Source organism: Amphiura filiformis, chromosome 13 (assembly GCF_039555335.1).
Source record: "Amphiura filiformis chromosome 13, Afil_fr2py, whole genome shotgun sequence".
NCBI classification, from domain to species: Eukaryota; Metazoa; Echinodermata; class Ophiuroidea; order Amphilepidida; family Amphiuridae; genus Amphiura; species Amphiura filiformis.
In genome coordinates this window covers 25,610,391-25,629,730 of record NC_092640.1, presented here as the reverse complement: position 1 = coordinate 25,629,730, position 19,340 = coordinate 25,610,391, and the positions used below count along the sequence as shown (strand labels likewise).

The 19,340-nt window shown below is 37.0% G+C and overlaps 1 protein-coding gene across 4 annotated transcripts in view; it reads right to left on the bottom strand.

Moving 5' to 3' along the window:
- Positions 1 to 1,907: 1,907 nt before the first annotated feature.
- The window catches only part of LOC140168164 (protein kinase C and casein kinase substrate in neurons protein 2-like), a 93,083-nt gene continuing 75,650 nt past the window's right edge, over positions 1,908 to 19,340 (bottom strand). For all 4 annotated transcript variants that reach the window (XM_072191489.1, XM_072191488.1, XM_072191490.1 and 1 more), the window contains 2 exons: positions 18,952 to 19,088; positions 1,908 to 15,449 (listed from right to left, as the gene is read on the bottom strand). In XM_072191489.1, the coding sequence (XP_072047590.1) occupies positions 15,340 to 15,449; positions 18,952 to 19,088 (247 nt within the window). In that variant the 3' untranslated portion in view covers positions 1,908 to 15,339. The remainder of the gene's footprint in view (positions 15,450 to 18,951; positions 19,089 to 19,340) is intronic.

Sequence of the window (19,340 nt, the reverse complement as noted above, 5' to 3'; positions counted from 1 at the left end):
CTTCAGTCACTCCGCCTGTGCCACAATGCTGCATCGTCTGCTTTTTAAAAATTGGCACTTTTTTGCGCCAAGTTCGCTGGTACCCGGTCCGACATGATAATTACCAGCGGGAGTTCGGATGAGAAGACGCTGAGAACCAGTTGTAAACAAGTCACTCATTCTGATTCTGATTGGAGGAAACGGCTAGTCATGTGATGAGGCAAGCTGTGTGTCGAGTTGTAACCACTGAGATCAGTGGTTGTAACACCTGGCACCTGCAACCTCGTTGAATTTGACCCCATACGTGTCCTTGACATAAACACAAATTATTTGCGTACGCCGACGCCGTAGGCCTAGTCACAAAAACATGATTAGGCCTATCAGTATGGCCAAGGGCTACATAATGACATTTTCCCAGGAAAATTTATGTTCTCATCCCCTCTTGCATCAATTTCTTGGATTAGCCAGATTTTTATATATTTTTTCTAGATTAGTCTAGGGGGTTTAGGCCTATCCCTCGGAATCTCACATTTGAAAAGGTCAAAAAGATTAAAAACTACTAACAATGCTAATTTTACATGGGTGGGGGGAGGGGGTCTCCATCATCAATAGCTTTATCAATAATTTTATCTGGCCTAAAAAGTAGCCTATGTTCACTTCGATAGTGTATAGATATCTTCATAGAGCAAGTGGTGGTGCCAGGAGAAATATATTTTCAACATTTTGGCAAAATATGTTAAGCAGATTTGTAGACTAATAGGCCTATGCCCCAATCAATTTGTCATTATACTCATTGACCCTTCCCCAAACAGCAAACTTAATTTTGTTCGAATTTGTCATAACAGGACATTTTCAGATATCATGTTTATCTCTTGTTTAGAAACTCATTGTATAATTAGGGCTTAAACACTTTATAAAGTCTCACCCCCTGGCTAACTTCGGTCTTGGGTACAATTCTGGTTTATCCTGTGCACCCTGTGGTGTTTTCAATACAATTCTGGTTTACCCTGCGTATCCCATTTTTTAGGGTTAGGGTTATACTTGTGCCCAGGGTATACCAGAATTCTTCCGATAATTCCAGAAGGTGGGTGTGTATGGGTAAAAAGAGGTTAGCAAGAAAGAGTCTGCTAAAGGGGGGGTCAAGAGCACAGTTGCGTCTTGAAGATCTTGAAGAGACGGCAAAGAGTACCGTAGCAAACATCACTGCATTAAGCAAGGGTAAAGAGAGGTTATCATTGGAAAGATTCAAAGATTAAACAAAGACCCGGGCAGTATGCTAGCCGGGTATGCTAGGCAGATTCCGCCTGTTGATAGAGTGCTAGTACTTTGTGATGCTCCCATAATCCAGGACTGGTCAGGCCAGAGTAAAGTAAAAAGTACGGCGGGTGGTGCCAAGGGGTGTAGCAAGTGGGTGGTGCCCAGAGCAAAAGCGAAAGTAAGGATAGGGCTGACAAAGGAAATGTTAATAGGGCCTCACTCTGCTCCTTGTCCATGACCGCCCCGACTTTTGCTATGCCTCTGGACCGACTTCCTTGCAGATATGCTCAATGTGGAGGTTGCTACAGATGTGGATTATGAGGATTTTAGCAGACAAACCCTTTCAATAACATGGTTATAATCAGTTATTCATGGTGAACTCATATCCCCCATGCCATTTTTCATAAAAAATGAGATTTGGGAGCTCAGTTTTCATTACCCCAGTAAAATGTAATGCCCGAGATGTTATTCGAGGTGTGGGCAAAAACATGGACCATTGTAGTATTTGCTTCTTAGTTCAACACCGCTAGAGCAATTATACATCTCAAACGTTCGAAACATTGTTTTTAATGGTAGGCTTCAATGTAAGATAGAAATGATAAAATTGGACCACGCCCCTTTAATTAAAGTTTGCACACAGTCACAGTGAATAATTGAGTCCAAGTCACAAGTCATGGAGTTGTATATATATTTACATGTATATATAACCATAATAATAATACATTCCATTATTATAATATAAAACAATTCTTTTTAACATATTTTAGATTTGAAAGAAGAAGTAATCAACCGTGAAACTAATATGTAATGTAAATTAATATCAGAATAAATATCTGAATGACACCAAAACTATTACAAAGACCATGCCACACTCCAATGTTTACAAAACATTAATAATTTGGTTCACCTTGGTAGTGACGTACATGCATATTTGGCTTGACGCAGTATCGAATTGCGCGCATAAAGTTAAACATGCCGAGTGTACACGTATGCATACAGGGGCGGTTTGCCGGCACGCTTGTGGTGCAACCGCAAGAAAAGCAATGACGTCACTACCGAACTTGAGGTGAACCAAATTATAGTGGGATTTCTCGTAAATTCTACAGGCTCATTTTTGAAATTGACTTTTTAGTTACAGAAATGTTATTGGTTATGGCAATTATGATACCTCAAATGTTTTTAAATATCAGAAAGCCAAATTTTGACATGTCTTGTTTTGTGCTCAAAGCCCCCATCTGCAATAGCTGCCAGGTGACAAATCTTTTAGATGTGTATAAAACAGAATGCAGAAAATTGTCAAATTTCTAAAGGGCAGCTATATTTGTCAATAGGACCTTTGCATAACCCCTTGATATAATTTCCTTGGTGTTGAATGCTCGCATTTCATGGACCTACTGAAATATTGGGCTATTCCAGTTGAAATCCATACACCCATTTTGGAATACATGCCTTATCTTCCACACAAGGAGTGTGAATTTCAAATGGGGTTACCTGAATGGGCGACTCCATTTGAAATCTACACTCCCTGTGTGGGAGATTAAGGTCATGTCTTCCATACAGGTGCATGGATTTCAACTGGTATAGCCTATATGTTCCGAACAGTGGCGTAGCTAGGAGATGTGTCGCCTGGGCAAAGGATAAATAATGGTGCCCCGGATACATAATGGTGTCCCACCCCAATTCCTGAAATAAATGAGGGCAGAAATTTGCACTAATTAAATTTGGTTAAATGAAGTTGACTATTTGCGCTGAATTGCGCACACAAAAATTTGACTTTCATCGTTTGGGGGGGGCGCAGAATCGATGTTGAATTTGTCAATTCTGCGTCCCCCTAAGGTGGTGCCCAGGTGCAGGGCATGTCCCCCCACGGCCCCCTCGCTACGCCACTGATACTATCTTATGAAAGACTCATCTACACAGTAGTGAGTGGTTTTAGACCTGTATTCCAACTTCTACCTTTACAGCACAACAATATTAGTGCAAAATGTTAGTTAAATTTTTACACTTTTTTGTGAAGTTGACAGCCAACTAAATACTTTTGATTTGCAGGGTTAATGTGATGCTCTTTGGAGCTGTGTATGAAACAAACGTTAAAACTTGCAAAGATTTATACCACTAAAATATTCCACTTTACAGTACAAGTATTTCATTTTCCCCTTACATGCGTGGCTTTTCACCTTGCATGACAATAATTTCATTTTCATGGCAATAATGAAAAAAAATGAGAAACCATTTTTTAGCAATTTTCCTTTTTCCAAATCAATTGGAGGCACATGCCTCCCGTACCCTCAAGACACTACGCGACTGATGTTAATGGTGCGTGCATACCACTGGCGAAAGTAATTTTGATAAACCCTTTAAAACAGATCCACATATCTCTTTCTTACTTAAACCGATTTATACAATAATAAATTAATTTTATCCATACCTGTTACACCATACTCTCTTCAGCACTGATCAAGCTGCCATTTGTATATATATACACACAATAACCAAAATAATCTTGTATTTAAAATCATTTTTTCCTCCAAATTTGATACCAGAAAATAGATGAAATTGTAGCAAAATTTTATACAAATATATTAACATTGTGGAATACATTTTGACTCACTGACTGACACTATGGACAATTTATGCCAGTCGGTGTCTCATTTATTGGGCTATTCCAGTTGAAATTTATACACCCCCTATGGAAGACATGGCCTTTAATCTCCGACACAGGGGGTGTAGATTTCAAATGGTTTCCCATTCAGGAAACTCCTATTTGAAATTCACACTCCCTGTGTGGAAGATTAAGGTCATGTCTTCCACGGGGGTGTATGGATTTCAACTGGAATAGCCCATTAAGTGTTTCTTCTATAGTGCACACTGCACCCCTGATTTCATAGTTAATTTTTTTAATCTTTTTAACAGTAGAATTTTGCTACATTTATTGTTAAGTTTTTGTATTCTTGACCAATACAGTCAAACATATTATCACTGCATTTTAAGTGTTCCCCATTCTTTGAACTGAACAAAGCACACCCCCCCAATTTTTACTACTACTACATTACACAGAAAAAACAAGTCAAATTGGGCTGTCCCATTTGAAATCCACATCCCCTCTGGAAGATCACACTGCAATCTTAACTCCAGTTGAACTATGTAGCCAATCTACATGGATTATTTTGTACAGTTTAATTATGTTAAAATCCAGCCTCAAATATTGTTGAAATCAAATTGGTATTTCACCCAATGTGGGTCATACTTTGGACATTTGATTAGAAATCCTAAATCAAAGTCAAAAATCTTCTTCAGTGGGGATGGGATATTCAAATGGAACAGTCCATTTTCACTGGAACAGTCCATTTGCACTCCAGGTGAGACAAAGAGTACTACAGGTATATTTGTAATGGGATCACTTTTGACTTGGTGAATAAGGCTTTTACAAATAATGACCACCAAACTATAATACAAGGAAGACATATGGTTAACATAAGTAGTATCTGCTTCAATGACGGTTTAGAACAGGATGGACCGAGAATTTGGATGAAATAATAGTTCCCGTAAAAAAATCCCCTGAAAAGATAAATTGGCACACTTTATAATAAGGAAAAAAAGAATAAATTTCTTAATCCATTTGTACATTATATGCAGTTATAATACAATAATAGAGGCTGTATAACTGTCTTTTCACAGACATTATATTACACAATGCTGATTGAAATAACTTATATTCATAACCCCATGGGCTCTGCTGCCTTTCTTACATTGTCTCTGATTGGTTAATTACATGATATAATCATCTGAGTAAGCAATCAAAATAGAGCTTTTAAATCTCTGAGCAATTAATCCCATTCATCCCTACTGACTATTCTTACCATATCTCTGATTGGCTTAATACATGATATAGCCCTCTTTGTAACAAACCAAACTAGTTCTTAGAGGCAAATGCACTGAGGCAGTGCCCATGGGGATCAAGTGAATGAAAAGACTTGAGATGAAAATTGTTTTAATTTCTATTGATATGTGATTAGACTTTTGGTGTATTCTCCCATAGATTGTACATGTGAATGGACAAGTTAGATCAGACAATATTTATAATTATTATGCACACATTTCTTTTGAAATAAAAGCTGCAAACAAATAACGGTTACTTGCAATCACTGTAAATATCATCATCTAAGACAAAGATCATGACCTTTTGACCTCATCCATCATTTAACCTCAAAATGAAAGATTGTGACCTTTAGACTTAATCTTACAAGATGATGTCACTATTTTGGAGTCTTTGACCTCATAATTATTTCAACACTTATGAGAAATGATTCTTGTTGACTCCACAATATAATGGTCTTGCTTCCATTACTTCTCTGACTGCAGAGGTAGATAATCCTTTTTTTTTTACCAGAAAATACAAAGTTTTTACTTTACAGATTTTGATTAAAAGTTTGGTCAGAAAATGACAATTATAAAAAAAGGTCCTTGATCGCATGGACAGGAAGGAGCCTGATAATTTCAACCAGTCAAACTCTGAATGAGCAGAACGTGCAACAATTGCATGCTCTGAGTGTGCGCAAACATTTCTTAGACAGCAGGATGACACCCCGGCTTTTTAATTAACGTTTCAAAGAAACCTTTTTATTGGTCTGCTCTGATTCATCAGAATAAATCAAAATAGTTCTTACCAGTGGACATAACTTGTTGCAATTGGATTCTATGCACATCAAAACAACAAAATCAAGTTGCATTTTGGTTGTCGAATGGCTGGTATATAAAGTTTGTAAAATGTTTATAAAAGTGGCATCATATAACAATACTGATGTCATTGAAGTTATGGTAATGTTGTAATAATATTAAAACTTTCATGTGCAACAAAAATAAGATGTTAAACCGACGAGCTCATGTTGTCAGAGAAGCAACAGAAAGTGACTTGGAATTTTGGGATATAGTTTTTCAATCGTCTCCAATGGGCTATTCCAGTTGAAATCCTTACACCCCTATGGAAGACATGCCTTTTTATCTTCCACACAGGGGATGTGAATTTTAAATGGGGTTATCTGATTGGGTGTCTCCCCCCGTATGGGAGATTAAGTCTTCCAGTATGGGAGATTAAGTCTTCCAGTGGGGGTGTATGGATTTCAACTGGAATATTCCAAAACCAACACAGCTTCCTTGATAGCTCAGTGGAAGAGCACTGGTCCACTGAAGTTCCAGGCCCAGGTTCAAGTCTTGATTAAGGATGATGAGTGTCCTTTTCTTGGCCAAGCATAATCAGACCTTTTTTTATGATCAGACCTCAAGCATTTTACACACGCTTAAAGGTGACGGTATTCTAAAAGTGATGTTTGACGTCAAAGATAACAAAGCCATGAAAGAAGTTATATTTAAATCAGCTCTCTGTACATAACAAGTGAATAGGGGTTACTTGAGCAGATTTCAAATCTGAAAATGATATTTGCAGCTCAGGTAACAATGATATGGATATCATACAATGAAAAATATATAAGATATGGTGTAGAGTGAAAGTTAACTTATGTATATTATTATTACACACAATCTGTCTGTTGACCCCATTGTAAAACATACTGAATAAGTTTGGACTTGTTAATATAAGCACTATAGGCAAATTACCGGTAAACAATTCTTGGTCAATCTTGAACATACCTGTTGCGTACATTTAGCATACTAAGTGTGTACGCAATGAAAGGCGTGTGCATGCTTTCTTCTATACCACGCTATGTGTGTTTATCGCGGAGTCACTAGCGTTCCGAGTATTCTAACTTGGTCAAGAATTACCTAATTTACCTGTAGTAATGGTTAGCATTTCATTCAACAAGCATAGCTCAAAAGTTGACCTCAACTTGTAGGAGATCAGTTTGTGTAACCACCTCATGCAAAGGTCACTCTATGCACGTAGAAGTGTATCGGGTTAAGGAACTGTGTACTGACAGAGGAGAGTGGATCCTAATGCTTCATAAAAGTACAACACATACAATGTACAGCAACTCATACTAACACCTGATGCACATGCTCAACTTAAGGGGGTACTACACCCCTGTCCAATTTTGTGCCTATTTTTGCATTTTTCTCCAAAATTATAGCACATTGGTAACAAGTAAGATACATACATTATAGGGGCAAGGACTACAACTACTGTACTTAAAATGCAGCAACTCAAAGTAGTAATTGATATATTGATCAAATATTGGTTTTCCCTCATTTTTTACTGTAACTCCACAACTGTTGTCTGTGCTGAAATAAAATTTCCAGTGCAATAGTTGTAGTCCTTGCCCCTATAATATACATATCTAACTTGTCCCCAATGCGCTATAATTTTTGAGAAAAATGCAAAAATGGGCACAAAATTGGGCAGGGGTGTAGTACCCCCTTAAAAAGTTGAAATCCATACACAAATTTCAAGTAGAGTTACCTGAATAGGTGACTCCATTTGAAATCTACACCTCATGTGTGGGAGATTAAGGTCATGTCTTCCATACAGGGTAGGGACAGGCATAAAAATTTCAAATTAATTCTATTAACATGAATTGTTGTTTATTGGAAGAGAGAACTTCTCAGAAACAATTTGACACCAAAACCAATCTTCTACTGTATTGCTAAGTGAAGTTATGACGAAATTACTGTCGGAACATTGGGCCATTTTCTCTGATAAGACTTACCATAGGAGTGCATGGGGGACTTGATAATTTTTGTGCCCCCTGTCAATTTTTTGTTTTCACTGTAATTTAATCTAATTTTTGTTGAATATTATGTATGTTATCATTTTCAACACATCTGTGAAATTTTGTATGGAAATTCAAATTTTAAGGTGGTAAAAAAGTGATTTTTGTGCTAATTTTGGTCAAATTTTGCCATTTTTCGGCCATTTTAGGCAAAAACAATGATTTTCCCCAAGCGATAACAAAAAAGTGCTTTCTCCCAGCAAATAAGTAAACTGGAATTGTTATGTGAAAAGGATGAAAGTTTTTGACAAACCATGTTTCCCTTTTGTCAGGAGATGAATTTTGGGTCAAAATAGAATTTTTCCCAAAAATGGCCATTTTTGACCCCTTTTTTGACCAAAACGGTGATTTTCACCAAGGCATATCTCACAGAAAAAATATATTAAAAAGTGAAGTCAATGTTGCATTCTGCTTCCTAAAGCATTGAATCTGTTGTCAATGCAAACTAGAGCATCTGAAACAGATTAATTTTGGTTTTATTCATCATTTTCTCCAAAAATGGTGTTTTCAGTGGCACAAAATGGCACAGATTTACATAGGGCTTTATTATCAAGTAAAATAAATAGCGCCCTCACTCAGATGTGCCTGTCCCTATACAGGGTGTGTGAATTTTAACTGGAATAGCCCACTGTGGGTAATATGGTGACTACCGATTGACCTTTTCGGTAAATACCATAATTATGTGCAGTTAGACCTGCGATGTTGTGATTTGACGTCACGCTGATGTGCCCATAGTTAACCGAACATCATTACTGCGCATTTTAAATCCGTGAAGTGTGCAGTAAAGATGCGCGTATCAGCGTAAAGACATTACAGGTCTATTTAACTGCAAAGAATTATGGGATTTACCGAAAAGGTCAATTGGTAACTTTACCACGACCCTGTACCACCAACCACTTGTCATGTGAGTTCCCCTTTGTGAAACATTTTATGGTCTGTATGGACAGGGCTGAACATCAAGTAAGAAGACAGAGTACCAAATACTACCATCTACAATCTGACAGAGACAGCACCACTTGTTGAGAAAGCCAGGACTTGTCAATTGAAATCTGATGATGAGCCAGTAAAAGAGTATGCATTGTATGTCACTGGAAACCTGGACGGCAACGAACCTTGTTCTGGAAATACAGTGTCTTTTGGGGGATACGGACAGCATGCTGATTCAAAGTCAACTATCAGCAATGGCTCAAGACCAAGGAAACTTGTAGTCGCCTGCTCTGCAGCCAAAGAATGATGATGATGGATAGAGCCCATTTCACTTTGCCGGACAATGGATCTGACTAATGAGTTACTTGGTGCGTACACAATATAATATTTAACATAGGATTGTATGCTATAAAAGCAGAACATCACATTGATCTCTGTATACATATTATGAATGAATGAATGAATGAATACATATGGAATTCATGTTTTGTAACACAAGGCCTCGATTTCGTCTTGGTTTGCGAGAATCAAAATCCATCATAGTCAGTGCACTTACCAAATGATACAATAAGAGAAGTTGATTCTCACAACCGAGAATCATTACGAGAATCGATTCTGTGATTCTTGTGGAAATCTAGGCCCTGTAACACAATAATCATAACAACACCACCGTCAAACAGATATTGGACTATTCCATTTACCTCCCAGTCCCCCTCTTGACCATTTTGTAATTCCAAAATTTGCCATGCCTTTTTCACTTTTTATGGATGAAAAATAGTTGGACCAAGGAATAATTTAAACTATTGGAAATTCTAATTTTCCTTAACACTAACCTAACTAAACATCAAAAAACCTCAACACACAAAGCATCTGTAAGCGCGGGTATCCCACGTGATGCGATTGCATCATCATGCAAACAGTCATATGGTCACGGAAAGCTTGGCCGGCCAAGGTAGACCCCCATGGCAAGGTGTGGCCGTGCGTGTATCTGGCACCCGAGGGGTTACAGGTTCAAAACCGCACCCGAGAAAAACAGTTTTGCTTGTTCATTCCTTCTTTCTTTCCTTCCCCCTCGCCGAAATAGGCCTGGGGCATTAGGCCTAAGGGGGTATGGTTTTCAAATGGAATAGCCCAAAGTCCTGTACAGCTAGAACATGTGCATATTAATACACAAAACTATCTTACCAAGATACATGATAGACACCACAGGGTTAGTGCAAGGCCCCATCTGCAAAAGCTGCCATGCGTCATATTATTAAAATGTGTGCAATATAGAATGCAGAGATTGTCAAATGTTTATATGGCAGCTATTGCAGATAGGGTGTTCATGCACTAACCCTATGACATGCGGAGGGTCAAATACGGGATAGTACCCAAATTAATCCAACTCTTTACATTTACAATAACTCAGGATATCCATTAAAAACTTGTACAGTCCCTAAGATTTAAGCTTTCAATTGTAGTATGACATTTTGCTTACACGTTCATCCATATGGCGGAGTCTCGCCTCTCCTCATCTTTATTTCTTTGGAAGAGGTACGAATAACCCCATGGACACTACTGCTTTTCTCACAATAACCCTGATTGGTTAATTGCATGATATATTCATCTGAGTAACCAATCAAAATAGAGCTTGAAGATCTCTTGAGCATAATTAAGCTTAATCCCATTCAGCCCTACTGACTATTCTTACCATATCGCTGATTGGCTTAATTCATGGTATAGCCCACATTGTAACCAATCAAAATAGTTCTTAGAGGTTGATAGGTAGGTAGTGCCCAGGGGTTATCGTGACAAATCAGTGCTGTCTGCAGAGCTTCTGTACAATATCTCAATACAGTGGAAACTCATTACAAGAAAGTTGTCAGGGACAGAGAAATTGGTTCTTTATAGCCAAATTTCGTTATATCAGGGTTGTAAAAACAACAAATAACAAAAGAACTTTGTATCTTGGTTCTGGAAAAATACTTCTTAATAACAGGGGTTTTCTTGTATCAGATTTCGTTATAATGAGGTTTTACTGTATGTGCAAATCAACCATTTCATGTATGCAAAATTAGATTACAATTAAAAATTTAAACCAGCTTTTATCTTTCATAACAGCAAACACATAAACTTTCATGCCAAAATATACTCATTTGCATAATTCTATATCAGAAAGGCAGGAATTAGGGAAGGCGACAACTGGTTACAGTAGGTGAACTCAAGGTGACCTAGCATTGGGCTGTTCCAAAAATTTGCATCAACCCCTTTGATAAAGACAAAATTGTGATCTACAAAAATACTTAATTTACATCTGAAATAAGAATTCAGTTTGGACTTCGCCTCAATTCATATGAAAATCGACAAATTCCCATTTGGAAAAAAAATTAATCACCCTTTTAGTGAAATGACATTTTAAGCGAGATTAACAAGTTTTGGAAAAGCCCACTGTTTTTGGATAAAAGCTTGCTAAATGACCATTTTGTGACAATTGAAAGATAATGTGTATTGAACTGTATTCTTTATTGTAATGCCAAGGGCGAGTTAAATCAGGTTCTTGGAATTCGGCACACATGCAACTTAACTAAAACACTGGGCATAATTATTGGCATGATACTCCTCAGGAAGCAGTGCCATGTGACCTGTTTTATATTCCCATATTCAGACCTGAAACTGAGGTTTTGTAAAAAATGCGAAAAAACAAAGATTTTTTAGATTTAAAAGCTTACCACTACTAGCGATGTCACACAGCGCAAGTAAATCGGTGCTGCTATTCTGCAACACGTAAAAAGCTCTCAGAGAATTGCTCTAATTCCATTAATTCTTGAAATATTTTGCTGTCTCTGGCAATTTGTGACAAGAAAATTCATTTAAAAAAGACATCACAGCGTGATTTTTTAACACATCAAAACAAAACACTGAAATGTTTCAGGTCTTCATATCTTATGTAATCAATGCAAATTGATGGGAACATCACTTGAGCAAATTGAACTCTGCAGTTACAATGTGTGTTACAATCGGAAATGTCCAAAATAGTCATTAAAAAATCAGAACTAAAGTCTGTTCAGATTAAATTATGCAATTCAACTTTTGCACAGCTTGCCTCTGGCATGGATGGAATGTATATACTAGTATGCTGTGTTGCTTTAAGCCATCATATATATGATTACATTATGTGAAAATTTTGTCAAAAAAACTCCCCGAAATTAGATTTAACTCGATCTGTATATATTTACAAATCACTGGATTTTTAGATACATGTGTTTTATGAACATTTCTTTCTATATCAATAAGTACTCTGGTGAAAATATTTCCCTATATACAAAATATTTTTTAAAGTGAATTTTTTTTTGCTTTAAAATATAAATGATAATTATTTTTATGCAATCAATCAAATTTTGTCAGCTGAGTGCAAAAAGGTTGGAAGTACCTTGTTATTACTATGCACTAAAAACCATGCCCTCAGCTGCCAAATTTTACAATTTTTAATGAAACATATTATTTTAATAAGTCCTGGAATTCATAAACATGACAAATATTGCCATTTTAGTCACAAACAAAGTATACATATATGCGTGCCAACACAAATCTGTTGACTCTTACTACAACCTACTGTATAGTGGGTGTTAAATGTCCGCGTTTGAACAGGCAGCCATGAATTTTTAACCCCTGTGAAAATATTTATTACACAGGGCTTAATGTGAATAGATATGAAAAACGAGAATTACACATCCACTTAACTGTCCAGAATTGATAAAATTGCGAAAAAATTAACCCCGCGAAAATACCCTATTATACAGTATGTTGTTCAATGCCACCATGTTTCTCAATCTTAATTAAACCAGAAGATACAGGCTATTTCAGTTGAAATCCATACACATACCATTTGGAAGACACAACCTTAATCTTCCACACAGGGAGTGTGAATTTCAAATGGGTTTACCTGAATGGGTGACTCCATTTGAAATCTACACCCGCTGTGTGAGATATTTTAGTTTTGTCTTCCATAGGGGGTGTAAAGATTTCAATTGGCATAGCCCAATCATGCAGTACCTGTAGGTATGTAACCAGCTTAGTCCATCTGAGGGGATAAAAACCTGTTTTAAGGGAAATGCAATGCTCAATTGCCATTACCATACACAATTGTTGGCTTTTATACCTTGCTTTTTACCTCAAAATACTGTTAACATGAGGTGCTCTGTTTCCTTTCCCCTGGACTGGTTAACCCCATGAGAACTACCTGCCGATTGGTCAAAAAGAAGTTTTCATTATCAATTGGACCAATCAGCAACATTGTTAAAATAATTTGACCACGCAAAAAAACTGGGGTCAATTATTTTCAAAGCTCCATTCTGATTGGTGATTAAAATGAAGATATCATGTAATTGACCAATCAGAGGCAATGTTAGATTGGCAGGTAGCGCTCAGGAGGTTAAGATTGAGTAGTTAAGCGAGATCAGGCTTCAATAACATGTCAGATCAGATTGATACGACTCAGCAATGTATACTTTGTTTGTTTCAGTAGTGAATGCAAGTTAATTATCTTGTATCTTCCTATATGTTACACAATAATGCTATTGGACTATTCCAGTTGAAATCCATACACCCCCTATGGAAGATATGATCTTAATCTTCCACACATGGGGGTGTAGATTTTAAATGGAGTCACCCATTCAGGTAATCTCATTTGAAATTTACACTCTCTGTGCGGTTAGATTACATGTAAAGTCATGTCATCCATAGAGGGGTGGCGTACGTATGGTTTTCAACAGAAATCTAGCCCATTACCACTTTTCTTGGTAGACACTAGGAACCATTTTGCACATGCTCCATCTGTATCTCATTCAGGGCAATGTCCCTCACAGTAAATTACTATTCATACAATTGATCGTATTGGACATTTTAAACCACATCAGCTGAAAGGGGCATCCCATCATGCATTGCAGTGGATCTGCACGCTCCATACCAAATGTATAAAAAAAAGTAAGAACTGCTTAAATATTTTGTCATAGAGCTATGGATAGTTTCACAATATTTTAGTGGTCATATTTTGTCAAACAAAAGTCTTAGCACGATTGAAGTGAGTAATTAAAAGTTGAAGTGAGGATATGTGTGTACATTTTCTATGGCAAGTGCAGATCTATTATTGTACCGCAAAGCATCCTGGTATAGTCCTTTCAGCTGTTATGCAACTGAACACAACCTGTGCATCTGACAAGCATACAATGCCGTAAAGTACACATGACCAATCTGTGTAATTGACCAACCAAACAATGCCATGTTGTATCCAGTAAGAGTGTTGTATCTAGGCAGAATGTCTGAGCTTGTACGCCTGCTCAAGCAAGTGTACAACTTTGTTCAAAAATTATTCATTTCAACGGTACCTCGATGAAAGTGTTTTAAAAATGTTGGTTTTTGAACCTTTGGAACTCCCAATTTGCCAAAAGTGGATGCAGTTTATCATGCTCTATCCTTTTCCATTACATATGTGATCAACAAGAATCTGTTTTAATAAAAGAGATTATACCCAAAGAGAAATGACTCTGCATTGTTTGAGTGACTGTTGCTCACGGAGGGCAAACTAGTGTACCCAAGTGCTACGCATGCAAACCTTTGTATTAATATTTGTAACGCCCAAGCTTAAAGATGCAAATTATTGTTTGATATCAGACTTTTGCTGATGCCATTAGTACACTATTTTGTCCCCCAAGCATGACAAACCAATATGGCATATGTAGCATTGTGCTATTGCATTCACACTCCCCCTGTGAAAGATTTTGGAAATATCTACCACAGGGGGAGAATGAATTTCAAATGGAATGAGCACATTAGGCAGCTCCATTTGAGACTCACCCTCCCTCTTTGGAAGATTCAGGTTGAATCTTTCTCAGAGGGTGTGTGAAATTCACACAGAGCTGCCTAATGTGATAATTCCATTTGAAATTCACACTCCAACTGTGGATGATATTTCCAAAATCTTCCACAGGGGGAGTGTGGATTTGAAATGGAATAGCCCATTTATGAGCTGGTTCTCTTCCGGTTTAATCTCTTTGGTTTTACATATGTACGTACAAAGCAACTTAAAGGGGCACTTTGTGAGTTGAGAGCCCATCAGAAACCTATAGAACAGCATCAGCATAATGCTTGTGTGCATAAATGTTCTTGCAGATACGGCCATTGTGAAAAAAACATCGTCGTTTTTGCAATTTCTGTCTGTTGACAGATAAAAATTACAACACTCTTGCTTATGCAGCACTGTAATACATGCGTAACTCGCAAATTCAAATGTTCAAATTAATTTTGGAAATATGCTTTTTTTTGAATGCATATCTATTAAACCATACCCTAAAAAGAAGATGCTAAAATCACAAAATCCCCCTTCCAAGCTGGTAATTGACATTTTCCCCAAAGAGATACACTATGGAGAATGCGTAAACAACGATGGTGGTTGTAATGGCTGCTCTGTGACGTATCAGTCTGCTGGTACGGCATAGTCGGCTGGGTACAGACCTCTTACTCCATTCTTAATGCCCACACACCAACCATTCACATCCTTCTCCCGAATCATAGTGAAGATTTCACCTGAAATGAGAAGAAAGGCAAAGTCAATATCAAATACCGTATTCATTCCAATAAGCGCCCAGGGCGCTTAACAAAGTCATTTTGGGCGGGCGCTTATTTTTTACATAATTGTTTCAGTCATCAATCACCGTCTGAAAGTATTTAGTTACTCACAGTTAGTGCATCCTCACAAAATGTGTCCATATATTGTATTGACACCATTTCTCGAGGGCGCACTAACTGTGAGTAAAGATGGCGACCGCCGGCAAAAAATACGATTTTGAGTTAGAATCACCTCAAACTTGGCCTTTTAAAGGCATTTGCAGGTGGTTATTGTGAAATATTTTTAATATCTATACATCTGCCCACTATGAAATAGCATCATAATTTAATTTTGGTGCACATTTTGGATACTTTTTGATGCTTAAAATCCCACATGCATGCATGTTAAGTCACTCGACAAGTATTTTGACAACATTGGATGGGCGGTCAATAATAATTTCATATTGTGTTTGTTGCAAAGTCGCTGGGTGGGCGCTTATAGGGGCATGGGCGGTTATTGGAATGAATACGGTACTGTAAGTTGTCACACATGTAAGTTTTGCTCTTGCTGCTTGGCGAGTTTGCCAGCTCGCTGCACATGTTAAGCTTGTCATGCCATAAAAAGTAAACAAAATGATGAAAACAAAGATTGATTTTCAAATACCAGTGTTTTTTCTACTTTCTTTTGTATATGTTGTAGGATCAAAAAATCTGAAACAAAGGAAAATAATGTATACACGTAGTTCTCATTTACCCCATGAGAACTATCTGCCGATTGGCCAAAAAGAAGTTTTCATTATCAATTCATCTTTTCGGTAAATCCCATAAGCCTTTGCGAGTACACCTGAGAACTCGTCATTTGACGTCACACCGACTTGCAATGCGCAGTAACGATGTTCGATAAATCATATGCATATCGGTGCAGATCAGCGTGACGTCAAATGACGAGTTATCAGGTGTACTCGCAAAGGCTTATGGGATTTACCGAAAAGGTGAATTGGCCCAATCAGCAACATTGTTAGAATAATTTCACCACGCAAAAAAATTGGGGTGAACAATCTACAAAGCTCCATTCTGATTGGTGATTAAAGTGAAGATATCATGTAATTGACCAATCAGAGGCAATGTTAGATCGATAGGTAGTGCTCAAGGGGTTAAACAATTGAATACCTGACTGCAACAATAACACAAGTCCATACTTTGGCCAAATTTGAATTAGGCATGGGTAAATGTAGCTTACATTCAAGGATACCATGTGTGTGAATGACAGCCCCAAATTCAATCTGGAAGTTGTTTTATTCTGCATGAGAAAGCCAAGCCAATAGAAATTCAATCTTGACTTCTTGCTCCTGTACAATATGATGTTCCTTAAATGTGTATTAGTTTAGTGCAATTTGTAAAATCGCCTTAATTCTGGATTTGATGTAGACTTTTGTCAATGTGCTTTAATTTTCCTATATTGCTGGTGCTTTTCTTTTAATTAATATTGTTGTACATTATAATATAGCTTATAACCTATTTTATATTTAAAAAACCGTGTCATTGTGTTATGGATGCATGCTTGTGGATTTAGGATGAAGGTGCGCTATGGGAGTAAGATGTGGGTGCAAGCCTAGGGGTGGTGGTTATGTGGGTGTGTGGTATTTATGGGTGTGCTGGAGTTGGGGTGTACTTGGAGTGTGTATAGGCGTTTGTAGTGCGAGTGTGAACTTGGTGAATGTGTAAGTGGTATTCAGATATATATGTTGCAATATAAGGTCTAGAACTTTTATTTATTCTGGTGATTATATTTATCTTCTTGCCTGTTTTCTTAGATTTTGATGTCATACTGAAATGAGTTTTACTGGGTTTTAAAAATTATAGAAATATTATATGTTCTTATGCTTTCATAATTTTGTAATATACTGACTATTGTTTTAATAATGTTTTAATAATTGTACGTACTAATTTATAATTCTGTTACTTTAATGTGTATATGCCACGGACATGTGGAAGAACAATGACTTTTATATTGAACATGTTTTACCGTGAATAAATAAAGATATTATTATAAGTCCAAGTGTTTATATGGGAGACCATTCATTTGATTCAAACAATGACCCAAGTCCATGTGCATGCATATATGGGTGTCAGCAGGTTTTTGTTGGGTGCTGTTTGGTGGTGTGTTAGGGTGTTGGGTATCTGTGAGGAGTTAAAAAGTGAGATTAGGAATCATATACTGGGGAAATATAATGATTTCAGAAATTACCAAAGTCCATTTGATTAAAACAAGGACCCAAGTCCATCAGATAAAATGACCCCCACACAATAACGTAAGTGGTAATTGTCATACTTAATGCAGGCTCGTTCTATGCACATGTATTGTATTACCCTGGTGACCAAAGATATGTAACTGAAGAAATAAAACATGGAAGTTTTGTTTGAGTTTTCTCAAAATCACCTGTCATGGACTTGGGTCATTGTTGTACAGTAGATAAAACTGAGAAGAAAGTATGAGCTTTTACATTGCGGGCACGTGGGGAACGGGCATGAAACATGTGTTGTTTGTATATAACCAAGATCCAATATCGATTAGGTGACGTCTCTGGACCAAGATTGAAGATCTTGGAATGATTTCTGAGAATGTGAAGTGCTTTTGTTTTCCTTTATTAAAATTCAAACGTTTTATGTTTGAGGGGATGCAGTTTTATCTTAATTGACTTCTCAATTCTATCTATTTCAATTATTTAGACGACCTATGAGGTGTAGCTTTTAGGCAAAAAATAGTTCCGTTCAAAGAAACGTTTTTTACAAATGCTATATATTACAATATTATAAAGCACGAAATGCAAAAGTGGTTATATAAATCAACTTTTTAAACTTTTGGTGTAAAAAGTTCCGAGGTTTGGTTTTCACTTAAGGACGTCAAAATTGAAATCTATTTTGCAGGCAAAATGACGGTATTTATGATGTTACAAACAGTTACGCTTGAATGACCTAATACTATTCCTCCTTTGGCAGCAATTTTGACAATAATTATTGTGTGTGTGTTTCATCATTTGAAATGCTGGCCGAGACTGATTTGTCATAAAAGTAAGAGACGATTCATCCATGTTGATGCAGCATGTATAATTTATGTCCACATTATATGGGCAAACCAGCAGCTATGTAAAGGTGAAGATTAAATTTGCAGCCAGGTTTCCTTGAACACCTTATATCCTCTGTAATAATGATATTTTTTCAACCAAATCTGAACTCATACTGAAAAATTTCACTATAGGGTGGTCTAAACCTGGAATTACGGAAACCTTTGTGCCTCATAACTGTTAAATTGTTGGTCTGAAGTATATAAAAGTATAGGCCTACATATTTAGAATGGCAAAGACTTGATGAATTCATCTGTGAGGTCAAATTTGGAAGAAAATCCAAAAAAACCCATGGGGGGGGGGGCCCAAAATTCTTGAGTAAAAAAAAAAAAAAAAAATAGAATAGCCCATTTTACCTTCAGTAAGATCCAGTTCATCATCCTCAACATGCTCATAATTATAACAAGCTCTCACTCTGACATTAACTTCTTCTCCCTCGTCCAAGTCATCCCCATCCTCCATAGTGCCGTCTTGTCCATCCTGTGATGTTTGCCTGAAAAATACCAGTGGCGAAAATACTTTCAGAACACACATGGGTTTTTTTTTTATCTTAAAAATGATCTAAATCAATCCATGACAAACTAGCAAGACCTGGACTTATTTAATACGGTTTTCTCTTATTGATGACAAGAAACATTTCATGTTCATATTGTAGATGTATGCCGCAGTTCCCAGCAAACACAAAACATATTAAAAATGTTTTAAAGAGGTTATAATTTGGGCTTTGGTTTTGGTAAAAATGTTT